Below are 14,519 nucleotides of genomic sequence, written 5' to 3' on the forward strand. Positions count from 1 at the left end.
TCTCTTGTATGTCGCTCCCTGTGGGTCAGAACCGACTGGAGGGCATCTAACAACAACATGCGGGAAGTTGAAGGGTCTCTGGAAGCTTGGGCACAGTGGTGGATTCTCTCTACCCACACTGCCCCGTGTCTGCCAGGGGTCGGGTCCAGATGGGCACAGGGTCAAGGTCCACTGCAGTGGCCCCTGCCTTGCCCAGTCTTTACCACAGGAAACCCCACCCATGCCATCCCTCGGTGGAGGAAGGGAGTGAATGAGGCCTGGTCTTGAGGAGACCCGGAGGACTGGGTGGGTATTTCAGGAACCGAACCAGCGATCCTTTCCCCACCAGGGAAAGGAGAGCAGAAGGTCTCATCAGCCCTGCAGACGTGAACGTGCTTTATTTCCTTCATGGCATCTGCTTTCCCTGGAAAGAATTAGAGGACTAATGGAGTGTACTTACGTTCTTGGAAGCAAAATAGCAGTGACAACTCCAACCCAAACCAAACCACACTCACTGCCCTGGAGTCAATTCCCACTGGTAGCGATCCTATGGGACAGAATTGAATTCTGAGACGGCAACTCTTTACAGGAGTATAAAGGCTCACTTTCTCCTGTGGAGCCAGTGGTGGTTTTGGACCACCGACCTTGTTGCTGAAAGTGCACTGCTTAACCCACTTCATCACTAGGGCCCTGACTAGAACTGGGGAAAGGCTAGTGCCTTCTAGTGTCTGGGGGGTGGGGTGGGCAGTGCCTGCAGTGCCCAAGGTGTGGCAGGGGACAGAGCAATCCTGTGGAAGTAGTGGCCGGGGTCCTGGCAGGGCATGGTCTATCACCACATGGTGTCAGAGGCGGGTTAGTGAGGTTGACAGTAGTTTACAGCTCTGTCATTCTGGGAAGGCCTCCGTGCCCTAATGGTTCATATTTGGCTGCTGACAGAAAGGTCAGCGGTTTGAATCCACCAAGGGTTCCACAGGAGCAAGGTTTTGGGATCGGCTGTTGGGAGTATATACTGTTGTTATGTTGTCAACTGCTGTCCCGCTGGTTCCAACTTATCGCCACGCTCTGTGCAGCAGAACCAAATATTGTCTGGTCAGGCGCCATCCTCACGGTTTTACTTACATCGCAGCCACTGTGTCAATCTATTCTTGTCGCGGGTCTTGCTCTTTTCCGCTGCCCCTCCACTTTTACCAAGCAGGATGCCCTTCCCCGGGGACTTGTCTCTCCTGACAACACGTCCAAAGTAAGGTGAGACAGTCTCACCATCCTTGCCTCTAAGGAGCATTCTGGCTGTACTTCTTCCCAGAAGTGCGACTGTACCAGGGGAAGCCTCATCAGGCAGTTCTCGGCCCCTTAACTAGTCACTGGAACCCGCTCCACCCCAGCAGGCACATCCATGCAGGGGAGCGCCCTCTCTGAAGCCCTGCCAGCGTGGCTTCTCCATGTATGTGCACAGCCTGTTCTGCGAAGTCCCTGTTTCTTTTTTTTTTAACATTTTATTAGGGACTCATACAACTCTTATCACAATCCATACATATACATACATCAATTGTATAAAGCACATCCGTACATTCTTTGCCCCAATCATTCTCAAAGCATTTGCTCTCCACTTAAGCCCTTTGCATCAGGTCCTCTTTTTATTCCCCCTCCCTCCCTGTGTTTCTTGAACCCACCATGGGCCGGCGCTCTGAGCCTGATTCTTGGTAGCCCCTCCCATGGTGGTAGCCCCTCCCATGATGGTAGCCCCTCCCATGGTGGTAGCCCCTCCCATGATGGTAGCCCCTCCCATAGTGGTAGCCCCTCCCATGGTGGTAGCCCCTCCCATGGTCTGAGCTTGGTTCCCAGCCTCCCGGATTAACTGTCCTTTGACTTGCTCTGAGCCCTTACTTAGCCTGCTCTCTGGAAGAGCTCCTGGTGGAGGCAGGCGCAGCTTGCAGGCTGGTGACAATTGCTGTCCTTTCTCTCCCTGCTAGGGACTGACCCTGCTGGAGAAAGCTGGCCGCCCCCTACTCCGCCACGCCAGCCCAGCGTGACAACTGAGGGATCTGCAGACCCCGTCCAGCACACCTCTGCCGCTCAGGGAAGCTTCCAGAACCTCTGAAGCGGCAGGAACCCTTTCTACCTCATGAGTGGAGCAGCCTGCTAGCCATGGCTCCCGTCCTCGGCTGCCTGCTGCTGCTGGGACTCAGTGGGAACATCCTCGCAAGAGCCCCGCCGTCCACCCGGAATCCTAACGGTCTGCGGTTCAACCTGCCAGTCGCCCACTATGAGACCAGCAGCTCCGCTGACTGGGGGCCCATCACGCCCCTCTTCGGGCTTGCGCACGCCTTCCTGCATGTGGTCCAGCCCCACGATTTCCCCGAGGGTAAGTGCCCACCTCCCGGCCTCTGAGTCACAGACACAGCATTCACGGGCTTCTGGGGGCCAGTTCAGGAGTGGGAGAGGGTCTCAAAAGGAGCTGCTAACCACAAGGTCAGCTCTTCAAAACCACCAGCTGCTTGGCGGGAGAAAGATGGGGACTTTCTATTCCCCGGAAGAGTTACAGCACTGAATTCTATGAGAAGTTGGTGAATCGGAGAATATTTTGTTGTGTATATTTTTGCCACAATTCAAGTCTCGGAAATCCTCAACGGCAGCGCTGCCCTGCCTTAGAGGGTCTCTGAGAGTCAGTGTCGACTGGTTGGTAGGGAGTTTGCTGTCCCCTGGGAGAGAGCAGAGTCTGAGCAGGGCAAATGCCCATGAAATTGAGGAAGACCTGCCCCAGTTTAAAAGGGTCTTAAAGAAAGTTTATAACACTTGAATCAAACCATGTTGCTATACCGGGATTTAAAATTCTAGATCCAGATCCCCCCCTCCCCCCTTGTTTTGGAGGGACTGGCGCAAAAACAACAAAACCCAGACTCAGAGGGAACTGACCGGGAGAAGGCAACCTCATCTTTCTCCAGGGGTGCAGCTCATGGATTTGAACCGCCCACCTGCGGTTAGCCCGTGTGTACCTGGCAACACCACCCAGATCCACGCCCCCTTTTTTGGAAGGCAGAGTGTTATTTTTAAATACCACGAGTTATTCTAAAATATCAGTCAAATTTGTAAGACATGAAAATAATAATTTATAAATTATCAAGAGTTCATGAGGGAGGAAAGGAGGGTCAAATGAGGAGCTGATACCAAGGGCTCACGTAGAAAGAAAATGTTTTGAATAGGATGATGGTAACATATGTACACATGTGTTTGACACAATGGATGTATGGATCGTTAGAAGAGCTGAAGGGAGCCCCCAATAAAACGACTGATTAAAATTTAACTAAAAAGTGTAAAGGCTTCAAATGCAAACTGCCCATCATTAAATGAGAAGTTAATGATTATCTGGCATCTCCTGGCCAGTCTAGCGCATAATTATTCAGCTGTCTTTCTCTCACTGCAAAATACATTTGAACATTGCTTCAGGCAAGGGCCAGCCTGTCCACAGCAAACCTGCTTACCTCATGGCCCACTGCTCCTGCTCTGGGGCGCGGGGGTGAAGAGAGGAGGGAGGTGCTGGCCAGAGATTTCAAGGCGTGCATCTTTCACCTTAACTTGCCTGTACACTAACATTTTCAGGATATCTGTTGGCAAAGACAGAATTATGAAGTGAGAAATGGTCTTGGGGAATTTTTGCTAGTAGAGATCTTCGCTCTGAGGGATAGAGTGAGTGCATTCTATTCAGTGAAGAATTACGGTCTCCGAAACTCACCAGGCAGTTTCACCCTGTCCTGCAGGGTCGCTAAGAGTTTGACTTGACTCAATGGCAGTGAGTTGGGGTGGTGAGAGCTCTTCAAGGAGCCCCGGTGGTGCAGTGAGTTATGGGTTAGGCTGCTGTCCTGAAAGGTTGACAGTTCGAACCCCCCGGCCCCTCCATGGGGCAAAGATGAGGCTTCCTGCTCCTGTAAAGATTCGCAGCCTCAGAAACCCTTGGAGCAGTTCTGTTCTGTCCTATAGGATCCTGATGGGTCGGATTGGGAGGCTTGTGGACCTGGTGGTGCTTTGTTCTGTTGTGCGTAGGGGTGGAGAGGAGGTGGATCCAACTGGCTGGTGCTTCACCACAGCAGAGTTTGCTGCATCAATGTTTGCCTTCTTGTTAGATCTACCTAGGCCTGTTCTTTCAACTGGAAAGACTTGACTACGATGGCTGATTACGAAGAATCACGAAGCTCATCGTCATCAGCTGCTAGTTGTAAGAGGCTGCTTTGTGTGTGAGAGATATGTCCTTAGTGAGCTTCACTGCCATCTGCAGTTCATTTATCATTCTGACATACACTTTTGACATTTAATTGGATTGATTTGATTTTGGCTTTAACCCTTATTAGTCTTAGGTTAAGCACTTGGAGCAGTTTGAAGGGCAGTTGTCAGTTCCTGTAAGGTTCAAGTTCAAGTTCACCCAATGAAAGCCTCACTGTGCTGATTCCTCTTGAAGAGAGTCTTGAACTCATGCTGTTTGCTATTCGCGTTTCTCCCCAAGGGAGGGAATTGAGCCTGGACACTGGGAGGTGGAAGTAGCAAAGACGTCCTGTTCAGCATAAACGCAGTGTCCTTGGAGTGTGGGTAGACCTCGTGCACATGTTAGTGAATAAGCAAGTTACTTCTCGTGATCTCGGCCTTTTAAAGCCATCTGTGTAAAAGGCATACAGTTGAGCTGTTTGAAACGAATTTCTGATGACTCTGAGAAACCAGGGGACACGACCCACAGATGTGCTAATTCCCCGGCACATTACATAATCCCTTAATGCCCTAATCTCTTCCCATATGTCCTCCTAGTTTGCTGTCTGGATTTCATAAGTAGGCCCCTCCTAATTACCCTGCAAAGAATGAGCAGCGTTATGGGGAAACCTTCGTGCCAGTGATCAGATCAGGAGGTGCCCGGGAGCGCCACACAGAACCTGCCGGCCGTTTTAGGGCTTTGAAACCCACCACCCTTTGTTGAGAAGGTGCCTTCTTAAAACCCCAGTACAACTGGAGGGCATTCGCCCCCTTTCCCCCTCGGTCTCCATCCATCCTTATTTCCTCACAGGAAAGAAAGAAATGTTACAAACGTTTGAGCCCTTGACCAGATGGTTTCTTACCACACCCACCCCTCCCGTTATGGGAGATTGAATCTCACGATGGCCAGTGCCGCCACCTGGGAGAGCTGGTGGGCCTTCCACAGCAGATCATCTTTGGCAGATTATTGATTTGTTTACGTAATTGTCTTGTTGTGCTCACCGGGCCGTTTGCTACGTAACACATTCCAGACAGCCAAGCGTTTTCATGTGGGGCTAGTTAGTGCATTTCATGTCATGCTGCTGTGAAAGTCAACAGTGAGTAAGCACACATTGGCCAGTGGAATGTGTTTGGCGCGTAACCACAGTGGCGCTGGTTATGGCTGCCGTGTGCCACCATCACCACCGTCCATCGCTATCGTGTTCCACCACCATTATCTGTAACTCGGTGCCTCCATAAACTAAGACTCCCTTTCCCCTTTCTCCCTCCTACCCCTGATAACCACCAAGAACTCCCGTCCCTACGCCTTTGCCTAGGACATGTAAGTGACTGTGTGCCCTTCTGTGACTGACTGATCCCACTGAGTGCCATGGTGTCCAGGTTCATCCACGTTACAGCACACCCCAAACCTGTGTTTCTCTGCAATGGTGCCTATTGATGGCTGTTCTCAGAGTCTTGCTGCTGTTATTGATCGTGAACTGTGCTACCCGGAATGTTGATAGGGTTCCTTCCACTTAACCAGACCTGACTCACACAGAAGCCTTCAGGATCAGGCAGCCCTGTCATGGGCAGTCTCTTCTTGGACTTTACTACACATGGGAGCTACGTACGATCCCATCATCTGGGGTTTCTTTTTGAAAGAGTTGAGGCGCACTGTAAATGTGAGACTCAACTCAGGCCAAGGAGCTGAAGAGGGAGGAAGGATGGGCTGAAGGGCTGGATCCCCACGTTTCATGCCATTCTCACGTGGGAGCTCCTCACTTCTGCCTCCTTATGTCTCTCCCCACTCCAAAACAATTGGCCTGCTCTGCTTTACCTGGGAAACAAAGAGCCACTATTGGGTTGTCCTCATCAACACAAGGTAGAGGGGTCTTGTTGGGCTGGGACGCCAAGCCTTCTTCCTAAGTGGAAGCGGAGATGATTCAAGATTTGACCAGGTGCTCAGGGAGCTCTGTGTACTTGGCTGAGGGATTTTCAGGAATACCTGTCCTGGCCTGACCTGGAGCCGAAAGAGTGATGCAGTGCTCTGTGTCTAGGCAAGAGCTATCCACACATGCACTCAGCCGGGGACGCTTGCTGCGGGCAGGCTTGCCAGGCGACCTGAGGGAAGGGCAGTCCTGGTAGAGAGAACAGCATGTCTGAGGTGTGGAGAAGACTGAGTCATTTTAATATGGCATGTAGCGAAGGTGTTCCAGTGTAAGTTGAGGCAGAGTATAGAGGGCCCTGAGTGCCAGGCCGGGGAGCTTAGTAGAGGGAAGGAAACTACAGACAGTCTCTGAGTAGACTTCTCCATCATTCAAGTGTTTGTTGGAAGCCCCTACTTTCCAGGGCTGTAGACAAGGTTCAAGATGACATTGGCAGGTGTGGTAGTTAGATAATCTGTTGTCACTTTGAGACAACTAAGAGTGAATGGAGTGGAGTTTAGTCTGTCAATCAGGTCACAGCTTGATGACCTCATTTGGAGACGCTAAGGAGATAAAAACTCACTGAAGGTAGGCCACACGTTCACTCCCTGCAAGACATTCTTGCGGATAAGACACATGGAGCTATGCCAGAGCCCTGGAGTTGAAGGAGCCATGTAGAGACCCCTGCCAGTGCTGAGATGCTCACAATGCCACTGGATCCACAAGACTTCCCACCCACTGACCTGTGATCTTCCTGTATTTGGCATCAGTGCATGTGTTTCGTGAGTCTGAAGAGGACTTTATAGATTGGTATTGGGCATATGGGCTAATATTGGATTTAAGGGCTTGATCTGGACTGGGCTGGGAAGTTTTCTCAATATCCAGTTGCTCTTGTATATAAAGTTCTTGCTTATACACATATGAGTTTTTCTCTCTAGTCTATCCAGACTAACAGAGTAGGATACATCACAGGAGGCGAGACCCAGCCGGGGATTCTTGCAGTAGTGCTGTGCTGTTGTTAGGTGTCATTTTGACTCCTGGTGATCGGGCACAACAGAATGAAACACTGCTCATTCTCACCGTTGTTGCTATGTTTGAACCCATTGTTACAACAGCTGTCAATCCACCTTGTCCTGGGCCTTCTTTTTTGCTGCCCTTCTCCTTTGTTGTTGTTTGGTGCCATTGAGTCAGCTCCAACCCATTATAACACGATACACAACAGAAGGAAACACTGCATGATCCCACGCTATCCTCACAATTGTTCTGCTTTACCAAGCGTGATGTCCTTCTCCAAGGACTGCTCTCTCTTGATAACATGTCCAAAGTATGTGAGACAAAGTCTCATTATAGCCCTTGCTTTTAAGGAGCCTTCTGGTTGTACTTCTTCCAAGAGAGATTTGTTATTTTTGATATTCCTTTCCAACCCCATAATTCAAATGCACCGATTCTTCTTTGATTTTCGTTATTCATTGTCCAACTTTCACATGCATATGGGGCAATTGCAAATACCACGACTTGGGGCTGGCCCAACTGAGTCTTCAAAGTGACATCCCTGCTCTTCAACACTTTAAAGAGGTCTCGTGCGCAGATTTGTCCAAATGCAGTATGTCCTTTGCTTTCTTGTTTGTGAATTCCATGACCACTTGACTGCTGATTCACACAAAATTTAATTCTTGACAGCTTCATTCTCCATGTATCATGATGTCCCTATTGGTCCAGTTGTGAGGATTTGGGTTTCCTCTGCATTGAGTCGCAATCCATGCCGAAGGCAGCAATCCTTGAACTTGATCAGCAGGTGCTTTTCGCCCTCCTCCCTTTCAGCAAGCAAGTTTGTGTCATCTGCATAATGAAGATTGTTAACAAGCCCTCCTCCAGCCCTGGCACCACACTCTTCTTCATATAAGCCAGCTTCTCTGATGTTCTTCTCAGCATGCAGACTGAAGAAGTCTGGTGACAAGATACAACCATAGCTTTCCTGATTTAAACCCGGCACTAGTCCCTTGTTCTGTTTGCGCAGCTGCCTCTTGATCCACGTAAAGGATCTGCCTTAGAACACTGAAGTGTGTGGAATTCCCATTCTTCTCAGTGTTACTCACAGTTTGTTCCGATCTACACAGTTGAATGCCTTTGCACCGTTAAGAGAATATCAGGGAACATCTTTTTGGCATCGTTTGCTTTTAGCCAAGAGTCTTCTAACGTCAGCACCAATATTCCTAGTGCCACGTTCGCTTTTGAATCGGACCTGCATTTCTGGCCGCTCCCTGCAGATGTACCGTTGCGACCGCTGTTGAATGATCTTCACCTACATTTGACTCTCATGGGACATGAACGATGCTGTCAGAGGATTTCCCGCGCTCTGTTGAGTCACAGGTACAGACACAGAGCTCTTCCAAATTTTTGGGGGAATTAACAACTGAGTGCTTCCAGTGCTTCATCAGCTTGTTGAAACATTTCATTTGGTATATTTTGCCAATTCCCGGAATTTTGTTTTTATTCATGCCCTCAGCGCTGGTTGGACTTCTTCCTTCAATCTCATTGATTCTTGATCATCTGCTGCCTATTGAAATGGTTGACTGTCAACCTGCTCTTTTGGGAACAGCGACTCTATGTGTCTTGTAACTCCCCACCCCCCATCCCGCCCCTGCCTGCCTGGGACAGCTTCATTGCACTCAGACTAGGCCATGATCTCATAGGGGATGGGCTCCAGCAGCTCGGGCTCCTCCCCTTTGGTTCCCACGAAGTGAGCCTCTCTTGAGGGGGCAGGCTGGCTCTTCAGGTGCACCCAGATGCCCTTCTCTGCCTCCTTCTTTTTCTGGTCTTCCTCCTTCACAAGCTTCAGGAAGCCATGCTGGCTCTTCGAGGGTGTAAGGCGTTCAATGAGCACGTAGATTCTCTTGGTGACCATAATAAGCCCCGTAACTTGCTTGTTCATAACATGCCAACGGCTGGGACACGTTGTAGACATGTCCGGTTTTGCTGCGGTCACACGTGTATGGTGGTTCGTTCTGAACACTGTCCATGGCCCCCATCGATGTTCACAGTGTCATCTCTCTTGTGGATTCAGTGAATGCCGCCCTGCTTCCCGAGGGGCTGGAGAACATGCAGTGGGTGTCCCTCCTCCTTCCCCAGGTTGCGACTTGAAACCGCTTTCTGTCTCACTCAGTGTTTCCTCATAGGATTCTCAAATAGCGCACCGTGAGGCGGACCAGTTTTCTTCATTGCTGCAGCGTGAGATGTGTGGAGTGTGTGCTTTTCCCATGTGGCTTTCTCACTGCCGGTCTTTGCCCCTTTCGTCCGGCCCTGCCTTTGGAAATCGTGTGTTTGCTCCTTTGCATCATCATCACTTCCAGTTCACCGTAGCTACTGGACGTTCAAGAGCAAGTTCAGAAACTCTTCTAAGGCCCACTTCAGCTCTCGGGACTTTCTTGTCAGTTGCGTCCCGTGCACGTGCTAGGTTCGCCACGTTCTCCCACAGCTCCCCGGGTTGGCTGTCCGGGGTGCTCAGTGCGCCAACTCTGCGCTCCAGAGGGTCCCCACATCCAGGGGCGTAGCCCCGCGGCTGGAATTTGGTTCTCGTGAGCTTGTTTCCATTTTCTTCCACTTCAGCCTGGACGTGATCTGTGAGTAATTGACGTGGGTTCTGCAGTCGGCCCCTGGCTCGGTTTCAGTTGATGATGCTGAGCTCCTCCATCATCCCGTCGGGCACATGGAGTCGACTCGGTTCCTGTGTGTTCTGCCTGGTGAGGCCCATGTGCGAAGGCGCTGTGTAGGCTTTTGAGAAAAGGTAACTGCGATGAAGAAGTTGTTGATCTTGCATAATTCTGCCAGTCGATCTCTGGTTCCAGCTCTGCCCCCAGAGCCACAGTTTCCAGTCACCATTCCTTCCTTTTTGTTTCTAACGTTTGCATCCCATCGCCCATCATCATCAATGCATCTGGGTGGATGTGTGATTAATTTCAAACTGAAGGCATTGGTAGAACGCTTCCATTTCTAGCTTTAGTGGTTGGTTTGTGAATATGACTAATAGATGTATTTGCCCCTGTGAGTCACAGATGTATAACTGGACTTCCTGGTAAGGCTGGGGATATGAATGCATCATAGACAGTGTTGTCCGTCAGAGTAGATCTTGAAATGTCCTTTGTGATGATGCAGGTGATGCCATTCACCTTGACCTCCTCGTTCCTGGTGACGCCAACCATGTGGTTATCTGATTCAGAATGGCCAATGCCAGTCCATTTCAACTCCCTCTTCCTGTGCGCCACATCATTTTTAATGCTTTTCCCTTTCTTAGACGTGGACTTCGTACATTCCATCTCCCCATTGTTAAGAGCTTGCAACTCTTTCTTCGCTCTCTGAGTCCAAGCCCCAACAGCAAACGAAGGTCCTGAAAGCTTTCCTCCAGCCACAGCCCTGTGGTCTGCTCTGCTCCGAGGAGCCCCCTCTGGAGTCCCTTCAACCCGGCAGGCCTGTCTTCTGGCACTGTGCCTCCTAATATCCTGCGGCTACTCCTAAGGTGCTCAGTGAGTCATCTCTCAAAAGAGTTCTTTGTAGTCTGCATCTGGTCTGGAAGCTCCACTGAAACCTTAAAATACCAGTGAGATAGCTTCCAGCACCACAGTGACATGTCAGCCACCACGGTGTGACAGACTGGTGGCAGCAGCAGTCAGGGGAGAGGTAATCATGGAAGAACTGGGATATGAGCGTGAGGGCCATCTGGCTGTCCCATTGTTATTCATTGCCATTAAGTCGATTCCAGTGTATGGTTTCTAGAGTATATTGCGCCCTATGACAGGGTAGACCTGCTCCATGGGGGTTTCTCAGCTATAACCTTACTGGAAGCAGGCTGACAGATTATTTTCTTCCATGGTCCCACTGGCTGGGTTTGAACTTCTGACCTGTAGGTTTGCAGTCCAGTGTAAACCGTCTGTACCCTGAATGAATGCAGAATTCATTTTATGTCCAGAGGGCTTGGTTGACTTCTCCACTCTTGCCGCTTGCCCGCCCGATGCTGTTTGTCAAGTTGCGGGCCTCTGCTCTCTTTGATGTACGAGTCCTGGAATCCTAACCCAAGGCAGAGCTGGTATCTGTGAAGCTTCAGTGAGTTGATCTATGTAGCGCTTCTGTTTAAAACCATTCCTGAGACACGCAGGGAAAAATTCCGCCAGTTACACGGCTGCTGTGGAGATTCCTTCAGAGACAGAATTGGCCAAATTTGGTGCTGAGATGAAGGTAGAGGGGACGTCAAAATAAGAAATGGTTTTCAGGTGGGACCTTTAAAATTTCCTTACGACTGCTCTAGAAGCAGCCCTGGTGGTGTAGTCTACAGTATATGTTGCACTGCTCACCATAAGGTCAGCAGTTCGAAACCACTCTGTGGGAGAAAGATGAGGCTTTCTACTCCCACAAAGGAGTCGGAATTCATTGGATGGCAGTGGCCTGAGTACTGCTCTGTCTTGGAAGAACAACAACTACGATGCTTCTTGGAGGCAAGGATGGTGAGACTGCATCTCATGCACCTTTGCACATGTTTTCAGGAAGGTCCCGGCCCTGGAGCAGGACGTCATGCTTGGTAAAGTAGGGGCTCAGTGAAAAAGAGGAAGATCCTTGACAAGATGGATTGACACTGTGATTGCAACAGTGGGCTGAAACTTTAAGGAGGATTGTGAAGATGGCACAGGATGGAACATTTTCCCTTCTGCGGTCCATACGGGGGTTGCGATGAGTCTGGATACGCAAATCCTTCTGTGAGCTGTGCTCCCCGGCAAATCCAGCTGTTGCAGAACTGGGTTTAACGCTGGCTTCCTGTGTGGTCCTTCTCATTGTCATGGATCCAGGCTGACTCCTGGTGACCTGGTAGGACAGGGTAGCACTGCCCCTGTGGGTTATCCAGACTCTTAACTCTCTATAGGAGTAGAAAGCCTCGTCTTTTAAAAAAATTCTATTATACAGTGGTTCTGTTTCATACCATAGTTTTATTGATATAGAATTCATCATATACTTCTATAATTTAGTTGGATTAAAAAGAGTTGTATATACAACTGCAATCCATTCTAGAACATTTTCTTCCTGCTTGTATTCATTATTTGCTCCCCGTTACCTTCCAGCCTGCACACACATACACACACCTTATCCCTGATAAGCCATTACCCCACCTATTGTCTCTATCCTGTGTTTCATATACTGGAAGACATTCCAAAACACAACCAAGAACAAAAAAAGCTTTCTATCTATCTATACTGTTTTTTGTTCATATACACACACATATATAATATGTTTTAAAGAAGGGAAAGACCAACAACAATATTAAAATGAACCAGAGGAAAAAACCCTCTGTTGTGAAAAAAAAGGCAGAAAATTTTTTTAAAGCTAGAACAAATTTAAAATGGGTCAAAAGGTAGATGGAATGAACAGGTGCTACCTGTTAACCCACTGAGCTCTGCCATGACTGAGTTGGCAACATCGCTGTCTGATAGCGATGTTATTTGCACCCCTCAGCTATGGTCCTAGGGGACTCCCCAGGGGTTTAATCCATAGAGGGACCTGCAAATGGACGTTGGCCTTCCACTGCCATCCATACGCTTCTGCATATTGGATGTTGACAATGAAGCTCTGATACCCTTCCCTGCTTCGGGTTTGGATGTTGTTATTTATCCTTCTTGGATCTCCCAGGCTGGTGTGCTTCTTCCTGTGGACTTTGTTGACGCCTCGCTTAGATGGATGCTTGTTTGAAGACAAGTCTTTACGATCCAAGATGCTATTTTTTTTTTCTGATTGCTGGGCACGATCTGCTTTCTTCACAACACTTTGCTGTAGCATTCGTATCTTCAGTGATCTCTTCATGAGAGAAAGTGTCAAGCAGCGCCATGTCAGAAGAATTAATTGTTCTTGAATTGGTGAAAGTCTCACCTTTCTCCCTCTGAGCAGCTACTGAATTAATTGTTCTTGAATTGGTGAAAGTCTCACCTTTCTCCCTCTGAGCAGCTACTGGCTTTGAACCGCTGACCTTGTGGTTAGCAACCCAATCTCTATATGGAATGGACTCCTTTTTCTTTGCATCTTTATCCCTTTCTTAAGGTCCCAGTATCTACTGTAAGGTTGATATCTTGCTTGACTGACTCAATATTATCCCACTTGATCTGGCAGCTTTGAGGAGAGGCAGATGGTAGTGCTACTTCAATGTACTCTCCTCCTTGTGCAGATTCAGGAGTCCTGGTGGCTCAGTGGTTAAGCACGAGGCTGTTACCCCAAAGGGGAGCAGTTTGAACCCACCAAGCACTTAGCAAGGAGAAAGATGAACAGTTTGTGTCCAACAAGACTACAGCCCTAGAAACCCCATGGGAGGGTTCTGTTCTGCCCTACTCAGTTTTGACTAGAATTTTCCTCTCCTACAGTGGGTTTGTGTTTTGCTTCCCGTTCCCCTCCCTTCCCCACTCTTGGGCAGCGTCAGGATCTCTGGTGGCTCAGCGCTTATAAGCTAGACTGCTCATCGAAAGGTTGGCGGTTTGAACCCATCAGCTGAAGCAATCTGTTTCTGTAGTTTCCAGCCTTGGAAACCTTACGGGGGAAGTTCCACTCTGAGGGGCTGGGTGGTTGCTACGAGCAAGAATCGACTCAGCCACAGTGGGCTGCACCAAACCAAGAACTCACTGTCCTTTAGTCGATTCTGACTCACAGTGACCCTTGAGGACAGGGTCGAACTGCCCCCGTGGGTTTCTGGGGCTGTAACATGGAGTGGCTGGTGGTTTTGAACCACTGGCCTCATGGTTAGCAGCCCATCGTGTAAGCCCCCAGGAAATTAAGTCAGAAAGAAGTTGCACGTTCAAGATGCTCAGCAGCCGGGGGCACACTGAGAAACCCCGTCCCAGGTCTAGTGGTTGCTTCACAGCTCCTCAGCCTCCTGGGGCGGGATTGTTTCTCTTCATTTTACCCTGCGGGAGAAACTCGGCCGTCCGTCTCCACCGACATTCCATCCCAGGAAGCCCCGGGGTCAGTTTCACTCTGTCCTACAGGGTCACTAGGAATCCAAATGGACTCCATGGCATGGGGTTTGGTTGGGTGGCAGTGCGAGTTAGGCATTCCACTATTAACCATCAGGTTGGCAGTTCAAACCCACCAGCCGCTCCGCAGGCTAAAGATGAGTGAGTCTGTGTGCTCCCAGAGAGATTTCCAGCCTCGGAAACCCTATGCGTCTATAGGGCTCATGGTGAATCAGAAATAGACTCATTGGCAATAACTTACTTGTTTGGTTTTGGGGTTTTTGGGTGCTAAATTTGGAGCCCTGGTGGCATAATGGTTTATGTACTGGATGGGGCTGCTAACTGCAAGGTCAGCAGTTCGAAAACACTAGCTGATCTGGAGGAGAAAGATGCAGTTTTCTACTTCTGTAAAGAGTGATAGTTTAGG

The 14,519-nt window shown here is 49.4% G+C and overlaps 1 protein-coding gene across 1 annotated transcript in view; it reads left to right on the top strand.

Moving 5' to 3' along the window:
- PROM1 (prominin 1) overlaps positions 1–14,519 on the top strand; it is a 115,510-nt gene that overhangs the window by 9,291 nt on the left and 91,700 nt on the right. The window contains exon 2 of the mRNA XM_075544510.1: positions 1,950–2,341. Coding sequence (XP_075400625.1) covers positions 2,125–2,341 — 217 coding nt within the window. The 5' untranslated portion in view covers positions 1,950–2,124. The remainder of the gene's footprint in view (positions 1–1,949; positions 2,342–14,519) is intronic.

This window comes from Tenrec ecaudatus, chromosome 3, assembly GCF_050624435.1.
Source record: "Tenrec ecaudatus isolate mTenEca1 chromosome 3, mTenEca1.hap1, whole genome shotgun sequence".
NCBI classification, from domain to species: domain Eukaryota; kingdom Metazoa; phylum Chordata; class Mammalia; order Afrosoricida; family Tenrecidae; genus Tenrec; species Tenrec ecaudatus.